This window comes from Paramisgurnus dabryanus, chromosome 6 (genome assembly GCF_030506205.2).
Source record: "Paramisgurnus dabryanus chromosome 6, PD_genome_1.1, whole genome shotgun sequence".
NCBI lineage: Eukaryota > Metazoa > Chordata > Actinopteri > Cypriniformes > Cobitidae > Paramisgurnus > Paramisgurnus dabryanus.
Window position 1 is genome coordinate 16,927,264 of NC_133342.1, and position 23,619 is coordinate 16,950,882.

Here is a 23,619-nt window from a genome sequence, read left to right on the forward strand (position 1 = left end):
TCACTGTGATTGGTCTAAAACTCTCTTAAAGGGATAGACCACAAATAAAAAAAATTATTTACTCACTCTCATGTTGTTACAAACCTGTTGAATTGTCTTTGTTCTGATGAACATGAAGGAAAATATTTTGAGGAATGTTTGTAACCAAACCGATCAGAGGCCCCATTGACTTCCATAGTAGATAAAAAGAATACAATAGAAGTCAATGGAGCCTCTGATCAGTTTGGTTACAAACCTTCCTCAAAATATCTTCCTTTGTGTTCATAAGAACAAAGAAATATATACTGTTTGTAACAACACGAGTGATGATTTTTTTTGTGAACTATCCCTTTAAAAATAATCTCAGTTCAGTTCTAAGGGCTTTGGTCTCAAGCTTGAATATTAACATTATTCCATACTGTTTTCTGTAAAATGAGTTTTAAAATCAAACCAATGGAGCTGTTGATAATACCGAAGACATTAACTACAGGAATATTACTGGTTAGACTAAATCTACTGTAAAAAAAAGTGACAGTATGTTTACCATGTACCACCACAGAACATCTGATAGCTGTCAAAGTTATTTTTATGTACACCTATGGACTGCAAAGACCAATTTTGGTATTGTGTATTGAGATGATACTACCAGTGATTATAACGTATGCCCTCTTTTGTCTTGTTTCGTGCTGATATTAATTTAAAGTCAAACTGCTGTCCAGACTTGTACTGATTTTAAGTTTCACTCTGTGATTTATCTGCAAATAGTTGTTTGAAGCTTCAGGTGGTAATGTCTGTGTTTTCCAGTCTCTGACTTTCCCTTTGCACAAATTAAGTGGAACTAGGAGAGGATTTTGGATTTTGTTAACTGGCTTCCCAGTCTTGTCAGCTTGTGATTGTACACAGGAGGACAAATAAATCAAATGTGTAAAAGAAATGAAGGGTCTTATTTTGTGCCACATGTATTTCTTATTCGGTCACGAGTTAACTTGAACGAAAGTATACACAAATACACAATTTCTTTGCATTATATATTTATTTATACTGACCTAAACAGTCACACAGGAAGAGAGAGAAAGTTTAGATACTGAGAATATGACCAATACCACAGACAAAATGGACAGTACTAAAGTATAGTATTATGGATGGGGTCCAGTGGACCCTGTAAGATTGACTACAGCGAATCACAAAGCCGGGTTTGAAATATAGACAGACATATCTAGTGTGTCTCAGCTCTCCAAAGGATCTGTTCATTACAGCACTTGTACAAACAGATAAAGGATACTACGTTTCACATTTTGCATATTTTTGTAATTTGCCTTTTATCCACAAATTTTAAGAAGAGGGGAGGGAAACATAGTATATTGATAAGACAAAATAAGCTGGTCCCTCTGCTCAGTAACTCATTAGCAGCGAGTCTCATAGATTCCGCTGCGTCCGATGTAACGCACCCATTTAATCACATCGTGGTCACTGTAGTTCAGTTTGGACTCGAATACCTTCAGGTAGCGCACCTTCAGCCCAGAGGGGGCAAACGGAACCTGGAGAGAGGGAGGTCGTGCATGAAATAAACAAACTGGTGTATTAAACTGTTTCACTGAGCTGGATATGGAAAGTACTGTATTAAAGACTCACTCCACTGGACCATTAAAGGGATAGTTCACCCAAAAATGAAAATTTACTTACTCAAGTTGTTCAAGTTGTTTCTTTATTCTGTCGAACATGAGATATTTTGATCATAGATGTTAAGCACACAGTTGATGATACCCATTGACTTCCATAGTATTTGTTTTTTCCACAAATGGAAGTCAATGGGTACAATCAGCAGTGTGCTTACCATTTATCAAAATATAAAAAAATTAGGGCTGTATAACGATTAATCGCGATTAATCGTTATGCAGCCCTAAAAAAAATATCTCATAGTAAATGATGACAAAATGTTACTTTTTTGGTGAACTATCGCCTTAAATTTACAAGGACACCGTGGTCCACTTACCTCAAAGTTCATGGAAATGGGGGGACGGGCCCACTTCTTCTTATCATTAGTGGGCAGCAGCTCGATCTCAGCACTGATCTGAGATTCCTTCATTCCTGCCATGCGTTTGATCCTGAGGACAGTGCAACATGAACACATCTGTATACACACGTTCTCGACCGAATGTTAAAAAGATGCTTAAAGACGACAACACTTACTTCCACACAATGGCGTTCTCGCTGGCCTTGTATTTAGCCTTTCCTTTCATACAGATGACCTGCACTCCACTAGTGTTCAGAGGGGTGGGAATGCGCACCTGTTTAAAGCGGACAGAGAATGAAAAACCATTTTTACCTTGTCTTTGTTGAATAATGGTAGTCTACCCACATTCACAAACATACAAAAAGTGCTAAACATGCTAAACATCTCAGTCTCATAGAAATTCCTCTTTTAGAAATGTCAGCCAGAAAACGGCCCAATCTGAAAAACTGATGCTTATGACATCACAGGCATCTAACTGCCCCTCCACTTTAAAATAAATGGCTACATTTTTTTAAATGGCAGCAAAGTCAGCCAATCAGTAATGAGATTGCAAGTTAAGCCATTAGGGGGACCCAAATAGGTGCAAAACCACTTGTTTAAAATCCCCCACCCTAATAGAGCTATCTGAGAGAGGTTTTTAGGAAGCTTCTAAGGCATTACAGACCCAAACAAAACATTTTTTGTCTACATGTCACATCACAGAACAAGGATAAATACTCTCTTCAATCATTCTAAGTCACCTTTAAAATAAACACAGCAAATAGACCTTAAACATCACTATAACAGAGGTAACATGTTCACGACAAACATTTTCTAGAAACACGTGACAGACTTTGTGAGTGCACCAACACCTCTTTGAACTCACCTCTATTTTCTGTGCCAGGAGCGAGGGCTTGAAATTCGATTTGATGACAACTTTCACCTCCAGCTTTGTGCGTCCAACCTCTCGGACCAGCGGAATGACACGGAACGGCAGAATAATGTCCTTAGTGGTACGATACCTGCATACACGGATACATAAAAGTTATCTTTTTGTCTTCAGTTTGAGTCAGATGCTAGTGTCCAGCAAGCCTGATGCTGACCTCATAAGCTCATATTCTCCATCAGGGGGGATGAAACTGATGCTGCGCTCAGAGTCGAATTTGCTGAGACGCACACACTGATGGAAAGTGCAGTCATCGATGGCTATAGACTGTTTCCCACTGATAGAGAAAACAAAGACAGAAACAATGAGTTTAATTGTTGAATTAAGTAATGCCACATAATATGGACACTTTATTTTATAAAATAAGCAAGGATTAGTGAATGCAGCAAAAATAGATAACATAACATTTAAGAAAATGCAATTATTACTTGTTTTCGACTTGACATTTCGATTCAAGGCAATTTTGAGTCATAAGGAAGTCAATTTTGTTCCAATTTGTATAGTTCTGTTGGCTGTTTTAAAAAGAGCTATTTACAATGAATCTTAAAAACGATAGAAAAGATGGATAGCAGTTTAGACACGTATAGAAATATAGGTTTACCATTTAAATTAGAAAAAAATATGCCTACATTTATAATATACTATCTACAATATTTGTTAAATCAAATTGATAATAGAGTCACTGACATTTAAAAAAATACCTACAAAAATTAAATAAAAGAAAACTAAAATGTAATTCTATATAAATAAATAAATAATACTAAGAATGTTATTATTTATATAATAATATATAAATAATACTAAAAGGCACTCTTGTGTGAATTTTATGTGGTTTGTAGATCGCTGATAGGAATTTGTGAGGATCTAAAACATAAATTTAACAAAAATTTAACACAAAAATGCAGAGATACAATACCTTCCCCCTGACTCACTGTGGTACAGCACAAAGAAAGAGACGCAACAAAAAGACAGCTTCAAAAATCAAAATAAATATAAATAACACAACACATAATTTATAATCAAAGATTAAAAAAAATAATAATAATTTAGACAAAAGACAAATAATTTAAAAAAGCAAACATGAAAAAGAGAAAAGTCAAACATAACACCATAATCATGAAACATTTGCAAACCTTTTGCCAGGATCATCAGTGGTTCCTCCTTTTCCCTGTTTATCAATCACAATTTTGTCATTCATGCCAAACTTGCACTCAGGCATTCCACTCAGGTAGCTTTTCATCACTACACGACCGGAGACGTGAGCGCTCAGGACCTGTCCTGTTGAGGTGACAAACAGTAATGGGTTGGTACTAATAGCACATCTCTCTCTCCACACCTCAGTGGATGCCATCTTACCTTGTGGAGACATGAGTAGGTTGACACTTTCCAGAACATCCAGGAAGAGCTCATTGCGACGGTACTTGATGCCTTCGCGGCGCCACCCGATTTGACCGGTCACCTGGCTGGTGATCTGAGACTGCTCTTCTTTAGTCTATGCAGAAACATTAAATACAGCTTATAAAGCTCTTTGATTAGGGTGCGCTTGTATTCATTCCTCGAGTCCCAGTCCTCTAATTTGATTGGCCAACAGGACAATTTTGCTTTGAAACTCAGGTTACACATTTATAAATTGTAAAACTTGTATACAATTTCACACTCACAATCATGCAGATGTTTCGAATAGCCATGTAAATATGATGTACAACAGTAGTAATGCGAGCATGATATCGCTTATGTATCAATACTTTGAATCAGACATGCATGCATCGGACATAAGAAGAATTAATTTAAGAACAATATAAATCTGAGTCTAAATTTTAATTTGAAAAATAATAGCAAATACCTGATGCTGCAGTCAGACAGGTCCATTAATAGCAGAAAACAAAACACAAAGAACATTTATTACTAATAATAAATATATGCATAAATATAAACAGTACAGATACAGCATGATTAATTAAAAAATTTTATTTGTTCTAGAGCTGAATTTCATACCTGGCCTTTAATACCCTGCTGGGTAATGAAAGTCTTAAGTGCTCCTGTCTCTGAGTTCTGGGGGTATCCAAAATCCAGGATTTCTGCAAACACACACAAACAAAGACACTATTACAGATTCATTCCAGAATGCATTAAGAACCTTGATCTCCTCTATATTTCATTTATTTACTCAGCTGGACAAGAATAACATCCTGCAAAGTTAAAACTGCCTGGAAAAGTGCCATTAAGGAGTGTAGTTTGTTTTAAGTGATGCAATTGCCACAGAAAACAATGGCTCATGAAATACTCTGCATGTAAAATTGTGAGTGTCATCCAGACTTACCATCCAGCAGCTCGTAGATGAGCACAAAGTTGTTCTTGATATTCTCCTCACTGATCTTCCCAAAGTAGGCCGTCATGACGTCACACATCTTGTAGAGGAACTCAAACACCATAGCAGCATTGACATTCTGCTTGGTTACGGCAGCCAGCCAGATGTTGGAGCGTTTGACGTGGAAGAAGCTGGTGCGGGCGATGTTGGTGACGGGGGAGCGCACCTGCTGACGGGCGTGGATCACGTTCACGCGGAACGCGTCCACGGCATTGCGTCTGTGGAGGAGGACAAGACGAAGTTAAGGCAGAGATAATGGAGATGGGCAGGAAGAGTGAGCACATGGCTGCCATCTGCCAGTAAAGCTTTAAGATAAACATTCCTTTAGTCCGTAGACCTAGCATTAAAGACTCGACTGGATGTTTCCTGCTGACCAAAACCTTAAAGAACGTCAAAGCTGCAGATAAGTTACAAGGCCCTTTACACAGGCAAATGCTCTAGCTAGCGAGTCAAACATAAACAAAGAAATAATTTTAAAGAGATCCACATTAACCCAGTCATTTTTTCTGTGTAAATTCCTTTGTTAGATATTCTTAAAACTCTTAACATTCTCTGTCAGCAACTGTGATTCCAGAATATACAACTCTAAAATATAATTTTTTTGATACAATAAAATGTCAAAATATCCAATGTATACAAACCCAGACATTACGAAAGACTTACTTTCCCATGCCTTAATACAATCAGAAAAAGAAAACCATTTTTATGATAATGCCAGCTTATTTCTGGAGCACTCGCATATCTTGACAATATTTGGTTCAACTTCAGGTAACATGCTCGGGTTAGGGCTCGGCGATATATAGTAAATCTTTACATTAATCACTCTTTAACAACATCTAAACTATTTTTACACTACATGCAATATTATTTTGGTGGTTATGTAAAATGTATTACTATAAAAATCCCTTGTTGCAATTTTTAAGTTTAATCAACTTCCTTGACTAGTGAGGAGTTGCTGTAAATCGTAAAAAACAAGTTGTATTAGCTTAAGTTTATTCAACTTTATTTTTATAATCAGCCTTATTTTTATTATTGTATTAGGCTATTTATTTGTTCAATAGCATGAGTTTCATAAGTAAAACAAGTAAAACCTTGTAAAATGTAGTAAATGTTAATATTGTTAATATTGTTTAAAAAAAAAACATTTCCATAATCGAATTCTTTGGAATATTCGATGAATCTGCAGTAATGTAACATCAAAATAAGCAATTTTTTACTATATTTTGATGTATTTTATTATACTTTATGGGGCAGTTTCCCATATAGGGTTTAGGTTAATCCAGGACTAGGCCTTAGTTATATTAGGACATTTAAGTCGTTTTTACAAACATAACCTACAAAACCCTACACCAAAATACTGGTGTGCATCTTGAGACATAGCAATGGCATTGATATACGTCAAGATATCTTTTTAAATAAAGGCAGCTCAAACATGCACATTATTCTGTGACTAGGATAAGCCCTGTCCGGGAAACCGCACCACTATTATATTACACTATATACTTGGTCTAAAGTTACACCTTTTATGAGCAAACACCTTAATATTGGGATACAAATTGAATTTTCTTAAAAAAGTGAAACAATTATTTTTGCTATATCGCCCAGTCCTTGCTTTGGTGTCATCAAATTGCTGCAAAGGGTAAAGTGACATGCGTCAAGTGATCAATTGATTTTGATGGCTGGGGTCTACAAACATGCTTCTGGTTCATTGCATGTAGTAGGATTGCTTACCTATTGCTACAGTAGCCACAATGGAAATGGAGAAAAACAGCACAAAAGATGAAAATAACGAAAGAAATAATGAAAAGGGAAAAGAAGAGAGAAGCATGGGCTGCATGTGTAAATCGACAATTAGCAATACAAACACACATCAATGAATTTTTGATGACTACAATCATCCTTGAACTGTTGTTAACCTAAAAAATAACATTTTTATATTTATATGTACAGAAAATAAACCATAGGTGGCTGTGGTGATGGAATGGAATGAGGAAAAAAACACATAAACGGATGAATGTTTTCCTGCTTCTGAACATCCTGTCATCTTTCCTCTTTCACGGGCCTACAGGATAACCGCAATGACGTGGAGTTTGAACCTTTGCTGAGCATGGTGAAATAAAGGATCTCCACTACAGATTTGCTAAAGCATTACGTTAAATACTGTATCTCAACTCTCCCTATCTTACAAAAATATCTTTGTTCCAAATTTATCTATGTTGCTCTAACCCAAACAGTAAACCAAAGATGGTTTTTAAGAACATTTGCCACCAAACTGAATCTTTCAGTCTTCCCCCCATGAGAAACGTACTCACCCTATATCATCACGGTAGACGCGGGAGATAAGTACCTCCCCTTTATGGTTGTAGATGAACAGTCCTCCGATCATGGTGGCTGTCCCTCAGACCTCACATTCCATGATGGGCTCTCACTCCTATAATGCAGAACAAAATGAATAAAGAGGGCTCTGTGTGACCTTGATAAGACATTCATTTCAGCCTCACAGTGGTAATAGATAAGAATGCCAGGATGGTGAAGTGTGCAACAGACACCCCAAATAATAGTTTAGATATAACAATCTTGTTATTTAAAAAGGCATTCTTGATTATAACATAACTGAATTTACACATGTAAATTCAGATAAACTAGAACACAAAAATAATACAATAAAAACATAGTTTATATTTGTTCATAGCTATTTAGTTATATAATGTCTACTTTGATCACAAAATATTGTTAGGTCATAAAAATGAAGGAATTTGTAATTATAAAGGTCTGCAGTAAAAACATTGTAACGACAAATGATATTTGGATTCATTAAATGTGAAGACGGTGAACAGGAAGTGTTCGTCTCGTGCAAATAATACCGACATAATTGGTACAAGATGTCTGCCATCTGAACGACATTCTCCGTAAAATGTGCATGTTTTCCACCTTACGTTTTAAATGTGTCCACGGTCATCTTGTTACCGTTGTTAATTATTTAAATTCACCAAACACCATTAACAGGCAGTGGGCTCGTGAACGGCTCTAACGTTACTCCTCCTTCCCTCGAGACCCGTCGCTCGCTCGTAATTTCGATGCTGAAAAATATTCCCCAGGGCAAATATCGAAGGAAATTGAATATTTTGTATTCTTAGTTACAAAGCTGACCGTACCTCCTTAATGTCCGCACGGATATGCGCGGAATGGACCCTTTCCTCTCTGTGGTATTTTTCGGGATCCGAAGGATTAGCGGGACACTAGCAGCAGGCTTTCCCTCGGCCAGGAAGTCAGCTGACAGCGCGGTCGTTCTGCGCATGCGTATTACGATCACCCACGCATCATAATGCTAAAATACATTTTATTTGCATGTATACAATTTGGCATTACTGTGCAACTGCATACATTGTAACATTTTTATATTTTAAGTTTTTGTTTTCTCTGGCAATCTCATGGCCTTGACGTTGTAAGCCAAATAACCTGTTTTTGTATGTTCTGTTATGGTATTCATTTTGGTAAGAAGAAATGTGCTCTCATGCATGTAAATCTGTATGCAAATATTTTTTGCTGTATGTTTTGCAAATAAAGAACAGCTCCGTAAACCTAAGGCTTAGTTTATTAGGATTAGAATATTATTTAGGTCACAGGGTTAATTTCTCAATTTTTACTTCTTTTAGCTGTATTCCACTATTTGTATTATATTTAGAGATCTTTTTTTACATATAACATTTTAATTTAAACTTAAAGGCATGTACAAAGACAGACCAAATATGCCACAAATATTTGTATTTTGGTGAGCACAAGGTCAAACCACTGTTCATGGAGCATGTAGGTTGGTGCTGTTGTGACAATTAACAAAGACTTTGTTGTCTAAAATCAAAGGGGTCAGAAAACCAAAGTTTGGATCAGCCCCCTCACATTTGTTTCATTCTTACTGAATGAAGAAATAATTGTGTTTCTTCGCTTAATACATTTTAAATATGTATAATTTGATAAACTTAATCGTTTTTATATTATTCGTGTAACGTATGTAGCCTATACTCAACAAACAGAATAACGCCCAAAAATAAGCTATATAGCCTATATTTAACCTATATTAAATCGTTTTCTTTTTCACGACGACAATTTTGTTTTACTTTGTTTCAAATTGCCCACTGCCGAGCACTGATTTTTTTTAAGAAACATAGAAAATCTAATTAAAACAATTAAATTAAAAGTGTTTAACGTCACTGGCTGTGGACTGCTCTGACGTCAGGTCTGTGTTGGAGTAAAATATGCTCGAGCTGGGTGGAGAGAGAGGACGAGCGCTCACAAACTAACATCAGCATCTCAAGATGGGCAACGTTCAAGTAAGTAAACTGCGAAGCTTCAGTTTCTTTTTCTCAATGAATAATTTATTTCGCTGCAGAACACGTTAATACTTATTATTTTCAGATGGTTGCAGGTGCAACGTATTGCGTAGACTATAAACCAACGTATTTATACTCAAAAGCGTCATCAACGCATGAGGTTACCATGACACTTGTGTTTCAATAGTTGAAAGTAGTTTGATCATCAACATTCTAAACTTTAAAAAAAGATAAAGAGTAACTGTCTTCTTTATTATCAATAAGTGCACATTGTTATTATGGCCAGTGGGTGAGGCAGAGGAAGAAATACGCCACTCTTGTTCCTGCCCAGAGATCCCATGACTCAGCTAATGTGTTAGATACAGAAACCCCTCCCCTCTGTGCTGCATTGTGAGCTGATGCACAAGCCCTTGAAAAGATCCTGATGGACTTACTGGTTAAATAAATGTATTAGATAAAAATCCTGAATGTCAACTATTGTCATTACAGATCTAACATAACATGCTTTTCCTTATTAAAATTTTATTTTAGCCAACAATAACTCCTTATGAGGACTTTGATGTGATGGCAGACGTCAAAGAACTTCGTAAGGCCTGCAAAGGAATGGGTAGGTTAAATGTTAAAATAAACGTTGTTGGAAAACACTGATACAAATAAATATAATGATTACTTTTATATTATTTTTAGCTGACTACATTGCACTACTGCACATTTTAAGTACATCTAGAATATTAATATCCTAACCTGTAAATTGTGAGAGTAATTTACTTTAATGCATTATAAAACATTTGATAATAAAGAGGTTTTCTGTTATTCTTAATACAGGCACAGATGAGGAAATCATTATTTCTATACTAGCAAACCGCTCTGCAGCCCAACGGTTGGAGATTAAACAAGCATACTTTGAAAAATATGATGATGTGAGTCTGATCTTAGCATTTTATATATATATATATATATATATATATATATATATATATATATATATATATATATATATATATATAGAGAGAGAGAGAGAGAGCTAAAGAATGTTATCTTTAAAACTCTTTATTAGCCTGGCACAAATATAGGGCCACTTACAGAAAAATGGATTCTTCTTATTTTGCAATGCATTACGCTGTATTGATTTAGACTCCATTAGTGTTGGTTTAGAGTTTCTGTCGCCATTCAATCATTGTGCTGTGCCCATGGAAAGGGAGATGGAGTGTTGGACCTAACCCTAGGGGGGCGGTTTCCCAGACAGGGATTAGACTAGTCCTAGACTAAAATAAATGCAAGAGCTTTCCAAACTGAAAACAACTTGCACTGACATATCTTAAATGACATCAGTGTCCTTTGTTTTGCCTCAAAATGCACACAAGTAATGTTTTTAAGGCATGTTTGTTAAAACTAGTTAGATTTCCTAATTAAACTGAGCCTAGTCTTTGCTTAAACTAATCCCTGTCCGGGAAACCACCCCTAGATGTTCTTCATTGAGCATAATTTGGCATCATATGATATTCTGATACCATATTCAAATAGGTTGCCAGGGTTATAACTTAATACTTAAAGTTTGAAGCAATGCATGCAAATTAAAAGAAAGTATTATATGCCGTGTCAGTGTCTGGTTTTGGTCATATTGTTAAGGAGCTGGAGGAAGTATTAAAGAGTGAGCTCACCGGGACGTTTGAGAAAGCAATCGTGGCCATGTTGGACCCACCTTACATATTCCTGGCTAAAGAACTGAGGAAAGCCATGAAAGGAGCAGGCACAGACGAGGATGTGCTTGTGGAGATCTTGTGCACCAGCACCAATCAGGTTACTGGTTATTTTCATTATTATATAAGGGTACTGGTCACTCAAACATAATGTTGCAACACTGGGGAAAAAACTTGTGGACAGTTCCACATGATTGAATTATGTTTTCTTAAAATAAAATTAACATTATTTAACAGGTATTTATTTTAAGAAAACTTGATTCAATCATGTTGAGTGAACTGGTGTTTATAATTAAATAACGTAAATCCAACAAATGTTAAGAATGTAGTGTTTTTTTTTTCAAATATACCTTTGTACAACTATTATGATAGGCCAGTGAATCTGATAAAGTCCACTATTATACACAGCTAAAGAGAAATCATTACAACCACTGGAATGCTACTTCAATTATATCTAAGTCTCTTTATGGAAGTTGTGCCACTAGGTGGCCATGTTTGCAATGCTTCTGGACAGTTTATTTCTTGTGCTCAAATTGCACTAAAATACCTTTTTGCACACATCCCCTCCCCTAAATAATTCAGTCTTTCTTTATAAGTTCATGATTGGTTCTTTTAACTGGAAGGCGGGACTTTTGTCATCAGAGTGGGCATGTTAAGCTTTGATCTGATCCTCATTACATCACTAATAATGAAGTATCCCATTAGAACTGTTGACAAATGTACATTTTAATAATTAATAATTTTTGATTGACAGGATATTTTGAATAGCAAAGAGGCATACATGCAAGGTAATGGTTTTATATGATTTTGAATAAAAAGAAGAACTCATGTATTGTGAATTTATGGATTGAGTTGTACATGTATTTATGTATCTTTGTTCGGTTTGATGGTCAGTTCATGAGCGTGATTTGGAGGCCGACATTGAAGGTGACACTAGCGGAGATGTGAGAAATCTTCTGATTTCTCTTCTACAGGTAAAAGGATGATGTCTGTTATTTTACAAATCACTAAAGGGATCATAGTGTATAGGCAGTATATGTTTTTTTAATGTGTTTTTAATGCAGTATTTGCATGTATTACACTAGGCTAAAGGAATTCAATTCTGGTCATCCATTCTTGTCACATTTTCCCTTCCAAACAATCAACTTTATTCTTCACTGGAACATGGGTGGCTCTGAATTCCGTCCCTTAGGGAGACATTTTTGTGTTTAGATGCTATGAACAGTTTGCAGTGCTACACATTTAGGATGAATTAAACTGGTTAAATTATTCTTTGCTGTAACTAATATTATTTTACCTGCAGGCCGAAAGAGATGAGTCTTATGAGGTAGATGAAGATCTGGCAGAACAAGATGCAACAGCGTTGTTTGAAGTGAGACGTACCTATTTTAGATCTATTTTCTGTATTCAGTTTCTGAGTATGGCATTACATTGAATTAATAAATGTGATGGTGTTTTTCAACAGGCAGGTGAAGGTCGCTTTGGAACAGATGAGACCACCTTCACCCATATCCTCACTCACAGGAATTATCTACAGCTTCAAGCTACCTTCAAGATATATGAAACTGTAAGGCCAAATACCTTACAGTGGTTTATGTCATGCTACACTGCTTTCTTTTGTGAAATGCTTGGATGAACTTTCCTTAAGTTACTGGTTTCTTTTTCATAGCTCTCTGGGACAGATATCCTGGATGCTATAGACAATGAAGCAACAGGAACATTAAAGGACTGTTACACTGCCTTGGGTAACTATAACACATGTTTCTATTGAATAGAAAAGTCATATTGCAGTTCAAAGGAGTGACCATATATATATATATATATATATAACAAAGAGTTCACATGTGTTCGATATTTGGTAACATTTTCTGCTTGTCATGCTTTGATTTCTTTTGCTTAAACAGTGAGATGTGCTAAAAACCCACAGCTGTTTTTCGCACGTCGTCTGAATGCTGCAATGAAAGGAGCGGGAACAGATGAGGACACGCTCATACGCATCATTGTGACACGGTCTGAGGTACAGGATTGAAGCCTTTAATGGAAAGCTTGTAGAAATGGGCAGAATTATTAACATCTGACTTTCGTGTTTCACTCTAGGTGGATTTGGAGACCATAAAAGACATGTACTTGGAGAAATATGACGTCACATTAAAGGATGCCCTGAGCTCAGATTGCGGAGGCGACTTCAAGCGCCTCCTCATAGAAATACTACACTGAAACACCAACAGGTGGAGCCCAAGAGTCAACAACTAACTAGAATCACCTCTTCTTGTACACACAGAGCACACAGGAGCTCATTTATACATCAGATCTATTTGTAATTGACAATAATATAATCACTCATGCATTTTACAAAGTAAAACTCGAGAATTCAACATTGTCAGAACCTTTTCTTAACGCGAAAAAGGTTAATAATTTGACAGTTTTAACGTTTTTATTACAGAAAATTTGACTTCTGCTTAACTCACTACACACGTGCCTTGAGAATGTCATAACATTTGGCGTACCATACTTCTTTTACCGGATAAATCCTAGTGCACAAAGGGTGATTCTTTAATACTCTCTTTGGTCACATTGGTACCTATATTTGTATCTTTTCAAGTTACCTATAAATCAAATACATAAATGTATAATGGTAATAATAGTACTAAGTGTTTAGTGCTTGCTAATGCAGCAGTTATTACACTATTAAGAGCAACTAGCTTAAGAGCAAAGATGGTCAGTACTTCAATAATGCTTTTTAACTACTGGGCATGTAGGTGTTGTTGTACAATGTGATTGTTAATATTCTAAAGCAACATAGTGATCCTATTATTGCAGTGCTTTAAAATATCTGTTTTTAAATATATTGCAAAAGGAACTGTGGTTAAAAATATGTCAAGGACAAAGATCCCACTTATGATGAAAGATTATCAATAAAGCATGTTCTGTTAATTGCGGGGGGTTTATATGTGAGTATACATTGAAGAACAAAATTTATTTGCTTTTGGTATAGCCTTTTTTTTTTTTTTTACAAATGAATCAATTTGTTTTAATTATACATTAAGACCATGGGCCCCTGAGGGAACATATAAAACACAGAATTCAAGACATTTTTAACTTAAATGAACAATAGCAAATAATCTGTTTAGTGCAATGTAACATGGTTCTGACAGTTAATGTTATCATTGAAAATTTTTAAAGGAAAACACCACAATTTTTCAATTTTTTACTGTGTTCTTACCCCAACTTAGATGAATTAATACATATCTATCTTTTTTATTTTATTTTTTTAATCTTTGTACGGCGCTTTGTGAATGTGTTAGCATTTAGCCTAGCCCCATTCATTCCTATGGCTCCAAACAAACGTTTTATTTTGTGCCATCATACTTGGTCGTGTAACTACTCATGTAACAGTCTTTAAATATAGGGAAAACATGGAAGTGTTTGGTGGTGGCTTCTAAATTTATCCCTGTTTGGAGCCATTGGAATGAATGGGGCTAGACTAAATGCTAACACATACTTGAGGCGCTGAATAAAGATTAAAAGTGCACGCATTGAAAAAAGATAGGTATGTATTTATTCGTAAATAAATTGAGGTAAGAACATAATAAAATATTGAAAAACTGTGGTGTTTTCCTTTAAGAATTCTAGCTTTTTATAATTGGAGGTTCCAAAGTTGGCTGAGAGTCTGAGTGGGTGGTGCCTGGGTCTAGAAAGGTTGAAAAACGTTTTAAGACATTCATATGTATGCATTTAGTTCATCCAAGCCCTTTCTGGTTCAGAATAAAGAAAAACTAAAGAATCCAAAGCATTATGTTCCCCCAAATATTCCAGATGTTTTACTTTATGTTCAGGCTTTAACATAGTAGTACTATCAGATCTTCTAATCCTAAACACCTGCAGGGCTGCTTCACCAGACACTTACATATAACAGCTGTAGGTGAGAAGGCCATAAGGTTACTGTGAACCTTCTTGACAGTGCAAATAACGGTATGAGTTCAGATACACTGTGAGTGGACAATAACACACTCAAAAGACAGTACATTCTCAGAAAAAAGTTATAACACTGGGACTCTTAAAGCAACACCAAAGAGTTTTTTTACCTTAAAATAATGTTTCCAAAAAAGTTTCAGTGGTTCATCCACTTAAAACAGGGTGAATGGCACTTTCACATTCGCTTTGCAGCCCTCTATTGGCCAAAACCGCACTAAAGAAGTTTCCAACCGTCGGGTAGTGGTCCTGTAGTTCGAGTCAAAACTACAAAAACTTGCTTTACGGCAGACCTACAATCCAATCAGAGCCAGCTATGCTGCAGTATTTACGACAGTGGTAATGAACAATTACGCTTCTAACCTGTAGGGGGAGCAAAGAGCAAAAAGTCTTTAGTGTTGCTTTAACAATTTAAAAATGGTCCTGATATGTACCATTATGTAAGAAAGGTGTACTTTTTAAAAGAGTACTGCCCTTGGTGACAGCTTTTACCTTTATTTCTGAGAATAAAGAGAACTACAAAGAAAGCACAAAGGTGCAAACTAAACTCTTCACAATTGCTCAAAATTAAATCAAGTAAAAAACTACTTCTTAAACTGAATTTATTTTCACCTGTGTAATATTAGAGGGTAATAATGTGACTAAACATTATAGGGCTAGGACTGTCTGTGAGTACTGACCTGATGCTTTTAAAGTATAGCCATATTTCAATGTTTCACAATCGTCCATGTGATAAATTCCATCTCCCACACGTTTCTTCTTATGGAATAACTTCAGAGGAACGTCATCTCCTGCTTTCAATAACGCTTATAATATTAACCAAATGTCTTTAAAAACCACAAGATAATGCTTCCTAAGTTTATAAATCTATTTTCAGGGTTTAGGGTATGGTTGCTCTGTGGATGAATTCTCTGTTTATAAAAACACGGACATACACGGCACATTATTGGTATTGCTTGTGATATCTTTTGATGGTTGTGAAGCAATACAAGATCATTTATAATTTCAGCATAAGGAAATACAACAGCCATACATTAATGACATGCTCATACACAAGGCCAGAGGACTATGGGTATTTTTCTTTATAGACATCTTGCATGTTAAACTGCAAAATCAAAGCCATCTGGTTCTGTGTGGTATAGACACATGCATTTTATTTCCACTACCAACCACTAAAAAATATTTATTATCTTTTCTGCTTTTGATGTGCAAAGTTTAGGGTTGACTCAACTTAAAACAAACCCATAAATGAATATAAAAGTCGTAAAAAAGTTTAGTGGCTATATGTAGTTAACTGCTATTTTGAGTAAAGAAAATAGTACAGCTACTACTAAACATAATAATTGAGAACTAAAAGCATGCTGTAAAAAGTACCCTCACTTAAAAAGAAAAATACTAACATTGTTAATAATCTTTACGTTCTGAAGTGCAAATACAACAAAAGAAAGGATGGGTACTGCACATTTTCAAAATCAGGCCATACAACAACCAACCAACCACAGATTTGAGCAACAATAGTAAAAACAGTATAAAAATAAAGTATGAATATTTTTCATCTTTGTTACTATTTTATCTAAGCTATACTTCAAAAGGGTCACCTAAAAATGTACTTACCCTTACATTGTTTTAAACCTGTATGAGTTTCTATATTCTGTAAAACACAAATGAAGATATTTTGATAAATGATGGTAAGTACATAGTTAATGTTACCCATTGACTTCCATAGTAGGATAAACAAATACTATACTAATACAGATGACTGCTGAAAAAAACAGAGAAAGCATCTAAAATCATTTTAGCTGAATGCAATGAGAGATTTGAACCTCAACATGCTTAATGTCATACTATGTGAAATATGCTTTGCTCATGCAGCTGTCCAGAGAATAGTAATGCTGCTTCCAGCATCATAGGCAATTTGGTTAATGCGTCCACGCACGCAATCCAAAGTAGCAAAAACTGTCGTGCCATTTTGCACCTGGAACGATACCCTCAATCCCACACTCCCCCATATGCTTCCTTCTGGCATGTGCCCGCCGATCTGTTGAGCTATGGGGGTAGCCTGAGCCCCCTGTGTCCCACCCTGTTTGAGCAAAGTGAGTTTGATCAGACTGCATGAGTGGATGAGCCGCAGATCCAAAGCCAAACTTGCTGTTCCTGCCTCCCTGAAGATGAAGTTTCGGTGAGGGTGGAGTGCTCCTGTTCCGGCAAGCGTAACTTGTGGTACTTCCCGAGTTGTCTGGAGGAAAAACAAGGCTTTGTTGCGCACTGCACCAGAGGGGAGACCTTTCCGCGACAGAATGGCTGACAAGGAAGTCGACACGGCTGAAGGGATCCACACGAGACTAAGCATGCTGATCCCAGAGTCGTCACCAAAGTAGCGCACATTGCACTGTGCAGGTGCGAGGATCTCGAAGGTAAGCATGTCTCCAGAGTCCACTGTGGTGGCAGCTGACAATGATATGGAGGTGTCTCTGTAGTGAACACCAGGCTTAAACGTGCGGGTCAGCTCAGCGCTGCTTCCGTTATGGTTCACGTATGCGAGCAAGTAGAAGCCCTCGGAGACACAAGCTTGACCCATAGAATACAAGGACTGTTGAAGGACAAACTTCACTGTGCCACTTTCCCTAAAGCGGACACCACGATTGTCATCAGTCAGTCCGACCATATAGGGGTCAGAGATGGATGCCATTCGGAAGGCAGGTCTGTAGTTGGTGTGGTAGTGTGCCGAAGCAACAGCTTGAGCGGTCATGGCAACTGCACCCGTGTCATGGGACAACCAGATGAGGCTGAAAGGGGATATAAGATTGCTCTGAAGGTGCACACCTTCATTTTCTTGATTGCATTGGTTGCTGGCACTCTTGAGAAAAACAACCAGCGTATGCCCCGGTTCTACCGCTGCTGCTCCACTCACACTCGTACTCTGGAGAGACTTTCCCTCACGGTGCTCCAAACGCATGCCGCTCAGGTCCCGACTCTCATCCTCGCTGGCGTTCAGTCGTAAACACGCTTGGATAAAGCTGCGGCAACCATGTCTCATAGCAAGGTTATGGTCGACCCAAACAAGACCATGTTGATGGAGAACTACCAAGCCATCAGTGCAAGAAAGGAGGTTTCCATCAGTGTTCCCTCGGATGCGGAGTTGTATCTGGGGAAACTCGCCACCCTTGGCCACCTCAACATCACCGGACCAGGCAAGAGAAAGTCTGGTTTCAAAGGGGTTTGAGCACACAGCATCACTCATGGCTGAACATGGGGAAGCCATAAGCTGAGCATCACACTCTGAACAGGCTTGACACTCATCCATGTCCGAATTGTAAAAATATGAGTGTCCACACATCCCGGCAGCCGCATCCCTCTCTGACATGGTCGAGCAGCGAAATCCTCCTGAATACAAGAGACAGTTAATAACGATCTTCAATTCATTTCTTAGGATGTCTGGAAAAAAGTCTGGAAGTCGACTTACCTGGTGTGTTGAGACACTTGTTCTGTTCTTTACACAAGCCTGGGATTTCTAGGCATTCATCTCTGTCCTGTTGGACAATTTGAGTCGTTATATCTTTGTTAAACTAAACTTACCAATTATTTGACTCACACTGAACACACTAAATGTTCAACATGCAAAATTTCTACGCAGAACACTGCACATTTGTGTACCAAAATAAATTTTAATGTGCGCATTTATGAGGAAGAAGCAGCATTATAGATTGTATTTTGGATGTGACAATTCTAAAAGCTGTGCGCATTGGTATCTAAGCAACTAAAGATTGCATCTGAGATTGTTTTGTTCTTTATATGAGATTGTATTGTTGTTCATTTGCAGGATTGTATTGTTGTTTATGTCTATGTGGTGAGTAAAACACCATTGTTGAGTCTTACTCTGGGTTCACACCAGACGCGAGTTCGATGATTTGCGCGAGTAGATTACAAACCAGTCAATGCAAAGACGTGATCAGATGCGTCCTCGCTTGGGGCGATGCAAATGACTCGATATGGGCCGCGCGTTTGCTGTTAGAACACACGCTATTCGCCTCAAATACGTCTTCGCCCAAGTTGAAAATATTCAACTTGAGAGAAAAATTAGCATGACACCAAGTTAAATCCCGCAAGTAATCTAGAGCGAGTAACTGGGTTCACACCAGCCGCGTTTGAGGCGTCAAATTCGTGTCTACCGCGTCACGTTTGCCGCTTGAACATTTTGGGTTTACTCGCTTCATTCGGGTCATTGGAGGGGCTTCTACGACTCTGCTCGCTTCCTGTAATCAGGTCACTACTAGAGCAAGCTCCTGATTGGTTAACGCGGTGCGTTTTTCCGCCAAAGTTACAATTTTTCAACTCTTTTTCAACTCAATTTTTTGTGGCATTTGCGCGAACTTCACACGTGAATGAGGCGAAATCGTGTCTACCGCGCCACGCTAAACGCCTCATTCTTGCGCGATACCTCCAGACACGTGTCAATGTGTCTTCACATTGACTTTACATTAAAATCACTTGCGCTTGACACCTCTACGCGTTTGATGTGTATGTAGCATTATTCCCACGGTTTAAAACGGTGTAACCAATCACATCAACACAGTTGAACGCATGGATCAGTAGTTTGCGTCATAGACATTATGGCTGTTTCTCAATATGAGTTCTTCAGGAATCTTGCGTCCTTGCGTTCTCGCTCTTCGTCATCATTAACCGTTGAAGTTCAACTCCAATTCTCAAGAACGCAAGTACAGAGGACGCATGAAAATACCCGGATGTGTTCTTGATATCGAGGATGCATCGAGTGCAGACTTGCGGACTGAAATTGCTTTACGTCTTAGAAGTCATTACGGCAAAACAATGGCGGAGGTCAGGTGACCAACATCTCAATTTTCACAAGTGCGTTCTGTGTTCTCGCGATCTTCTGAGTTCCTTCTTCCAAGGTCACCTGGCAAGACCGATCTCCACAAGAACGGAAGTTCTTTGCATTCTTGGAATTGAGAAACAGCCTATGTTTGGATGCTAGCTGCATTAACTCGGCGCTGAAACAATTGCAGCACAGCTGCTTCTGTAAATGCTCTTACATGTTAACATTAGCTCTAAAAGATTACGCGCAGATCGCCTATACATTGTGTGAAACCAAACTTAGCAGTTATGTGCCTAAAACTGCCAAATGTAGCATCTATTTACAAATATATTTATGATCCGAGGTGGTGCGAAAGAGTCGACACAGGGAGTAATTTGAATATTTATATCTATGGTCCAAGAATGTGCTATTGAGTAGAGGCGGGGACTAATTTGCATATTAAGTTCTGCGTAAATTAATGAGGCAAGGGTGAGTGACATGCAAGCTGTTTTAAACCACGAAGAACTTACAGTCACAGGTAAAACGTTTAAATATTATATTATGATGTTTAAAGATAAGTTTTAACTGATAAAATTATTGACTATATAAACTATAATCTATAAAAAAATTGTCGTACCTGGCATATCCGGTCAGCATGAATTGAACATTGAGCCACCAGAAAGAATCCCGAAGGGCAAATCGTACATTTCTCACACCGTGGCTGGTCTGCACTAAAGTCACAAAACTCATCCGCTTGACAGGATCCACAGCCAGGAAGAGGTCTGTCAGCATCTGTAACGCCAGCATCCATGTTCATCTTATGCATATTGAAGGCCTCCTTAGGATAGGTTCTCGTTCGGGATTGGAGATCCTCTAAATGGCTCTCAATGACTCCTTGTGGGCCTTGGACAGATAAGTGTTTGACACTTTCCAGAAGCAGGGTGTACTGAGTCTTGACTTCTTCCATCTGCTCGAACATCCTCCGCTGCTGGTCTAGTATTTCCCGTTGTTGGGCTAACAGAGCGCCACGCTGTTCATTCAGCGTGCTTTGGATTTGTTTAATCTCAGCTTGCTGTCCCTGCATCTGTTGCACCAACTTCTCCTGACCTTTTCCCAAGTGGAAATGCAACACTAAGGCATCTTCAGACTGGACTTCATTAATGTCTGTTCATCAACAAAACGTTTTGTTAATATCGCACTTTAGATTTGCATGCTTCAATTTAAAATTGACATGATTTTACAAGTCATAGTCTTTCTGAGGGAGCAGGCAACTTTCCATCAGATTTGCATGGACATGATGACTGCATGGTTTGCATGTAATATCACTATTAGGAATTTTATAATTATTAATACAAACACACACCCAACACCCCGAACAAAATAAGTCAATCATGCTTACCTGGTTTGATGTCACATGCTAACTGTATTCCAGATGACGTCCCCCCTCTAATTCCAAACTCCGGAAATTCCCCCAATACTTGCTCAGCTCTGTCCTGCATATGGACAAAAGACGGTCTGCCTCTTCCAGGATTTGGACCCGTGTTGCAGGCATCTCCAACGCAGGGATGTTGCCGTTTTTGCAAAGGTAGTTTACAATCAGCTCCTCTGCACTCTTTCGTATCATTATTTGTTGGTCTTCCTGATCCGTGACAGCGTCCTCCCGTGCATCCCTGTGGGCTGAAAACCTCAGCTGTGATGGTCCTCGGGTTTTCTTTTGGACTGCCGGTCCTGCTGTGCTGGGGTTGAATTACGGTGTAGGGGACTGCTGGGCGTCTTGGCGAATAAACTGAATATCTGGTTTGATGCTCTGCGGATCTGCTTTGGTGATCTGGTGGTCTGGATGACCTCTGGCAGTGTGGTCCTGTGCAAATATCAGATGTGCTTTCAATGTGTCCTCCACATACCATTAAACAAACAAGAAATAAAAACTTTTGAGTTGCCATCTCCGTCCAACGAGAAACAGTATAGGCTCTTCAATTCGATTCCTTGTAATCCAGAGAATGAGAGGGGAGAGTTCAGCCTATGACCACACAGTCAGTTAAAAAAATGTTTTTTACCGGTCAAAGCAAGTCTAATAAAACAAACATTTTGAATCATCACAGCAGTTATATTTTCGGTCTAGTACGAAACATGAGCTCTGCAACCTGTGGTGGAAGTACTGAGGAAATGTCTATATGTGGCATTCTGCACTCTTAATTGGCAACAGCTTCTCTCAGCCCTCAGTTAACCCATGGAGCTCCCAGACAGTTTGTCGGGCTTACAAATCATTTATAAAGCATTTTGAAGTCTGCTCCCGGATCCTTAAATGTGGCTATTAAGATTATTGTCAATCTTTTTAATTATATTTTTATTTCTCTTTAAAGCTAATAATATATTATGTAATATATATAAGTTCAAAATTTGATTTAATGTATTGTTAATGTTTGGCCCGGTCTGTGAAACTCAGCTAAAGTCATATTTGTCATTTACTGTTTTTTTACTGTATAAGAACATATTACGTATGTGAAAATGTAACCTTGATATCTTCAATATTGATGAGTAAGGTCATGTCAAAGATTGAAATCAATGTGAAATGAATGATTGAAATCAAAATTTGATGCTCCAGATGTCAAAATTATATTATGAGACTGAAGCCTGGATTTCACAGGCATAGTAATATATTGAATGTGATTAAATTCAGATTCTTAAAATTTGGCATCAAATAGTATAAATAATAGCCCTAATGTATTAAGTAATGTAAATGTTAATTCTTGTACCGCTTCTCTTATTATTTAGAAACACCAAATGTGTTTTGTCAGCAGATATTGATGGTTTTGTTGTTAAAAGAAAACTCACATTTTGCTGACAGGAAAAGGTTGAAATGTAGAGTAAAGTTAGTTGTTGTCATGTTACTTTGTCTTGTTGTTATTATTATTATTCATAAGTGTTAAAGGAAAACACCACCGTTTTTCAATATTTTACTATGTTCTTACCTCAACTTAGATGAATTAATACATACCTATCTTTTACCTATCATGCACTTTTAATTTTTGTACAGCGCTTCTTGAATATGTTAGCATTTAGCCTAGCCCCATTCATTCCTATGGCTCCAAACAAAAGTTTTATTTTGTGCCACCATACTTACTTCTGTAACTACTCATGTAACAGTCTTTAAATAGGGAAAACATGATAGTGTGGTGGTTTCTAAATTCATCCCTGTTTGGATCCTAAGGAATGAATGGGGCTAGGCTAAATGCTAACACATTCACGAGATACTGTTAAAAGATTAAAAGGGCACGTATTGAAAAAAGATAGGGATTTATTAATTCATCGAGGTTTAGGTAAGAACATAGTGAAATATTGAAAAGCTGTGGTGTTTTCCTTTAAGCATCCTTGAGCTCTGGTAAGACACCATATAAATTAAACATACAGTATTATTGTTATTATACATCAGTAAAATAATTTTTTTTTATTAATAAGTAAAAATATAAGCAATTTTATATAAGTAAAATCAAAAATGTAGTAATGTATGAAAATGTTT

General features: G+C 37.4%; 3 protein-coding genes across 4 annotated transcripts; 1 reads left to right on the forward strand and 2 right to left on the reverse strand.

Moving 5' to 3' along the window:
- Positions 1-993: 993 nt before the first annotated feature.
- Positions 994-8,596, reverse strand: ap2m1a (adaptor related protein complex 2 subunit mu 1a). Its single transcript, XM_065268461.1, has 13 exons — positions 8,442-8,596; positions 7,599-7,717; positions 5,239-5,504; positions 4,914-4,996; positions 4,762-4,767; positions 4,275-4,410; positions 4,052-4,196; positions 3,835-3,849; positions 3,076-3,195; positions 2,859-2,994; positions 2,170-2,267; positions 1,973-2,084; positions 994-1,517 (listed from the first exon to the last, which is right to left on the reverse strand). The coding sequence occupies exons 2-13, from the start codon at positions 7,670-7,672 to the stop codon at positions 1,383-1,385; spliced, it is 1,326 nt and encodes a 441-aa protein (XP_065124533.1). The 5' UTR covers positions 7,673-7,717; positions 8,442-8,596; the 3' UTR covers positions 994-1,382.
- A 910-nt stretch (positions 8,597-9,506) lies between these two features.
- Positions 9,507-14,253, forward strand: anxa13l (annexin A13, like). Of its 2 annotated transcripts, none has more exons than XM_065268485.1 (11): positions 9,507-9,614; positions 10,146-10,221; positions 10,440-10,534; positions 11,247-11,414; positions 12,069-12,102; positions 12,209-12,288; positions 12,618-12,686; positions 12,780-12,881; positions 12,984-13,059; positions 13,219-13,331; positions 13,412-14,253. In XM_065268485.1, the coding sequence occupies exons 1-11, from the start codon at positions 9,600-9,602 to the stop codon at positions 13,529-13,531; spliced, it is 948 nt and encodes a 315-aa protein (XP_065124557.1). In that variant the 5' UTR covers positions 9,507-9,599; the 3' UTR covers positions 13,532-14,253. The 2 variants fall into 2 exon arrangements, with proteins under 2 accessions (XP_065124557.1, XP_065124549.1); XM_065268477.1 differs by having other exon boundaries at positions 9,509-9,614; positions 11,244-11,414.
- Positions 14,254-14,956: 703 nt separating this feature from the next.
- Positions 14,957-23,027, reverse strand: LOC135749796 (uncharacterized). The gene is made up of 4 exons (XM_065268466.1): positions 21,499-23,027; positions 20,737-21,263; positions 18,750-18,816; positions 14,957-18,670 (listed from the first exon to the last, which is right to left on the reverse strand). The coding sequence occupies exons 1-4, from the start codon at positions 22,040-22,042 to the stop codon at positions 17,151-17,153; spliced, it is 2,658 nt and encodes an 885-aa protein (XP_065124538.1). The 5' UTR covers positions 22,043-23,027; the 3' UTR covers positions 14,957-17,150.
- Between the last annotated feature and the right edge of the window lie 592 nt (positions 23,028-23,619).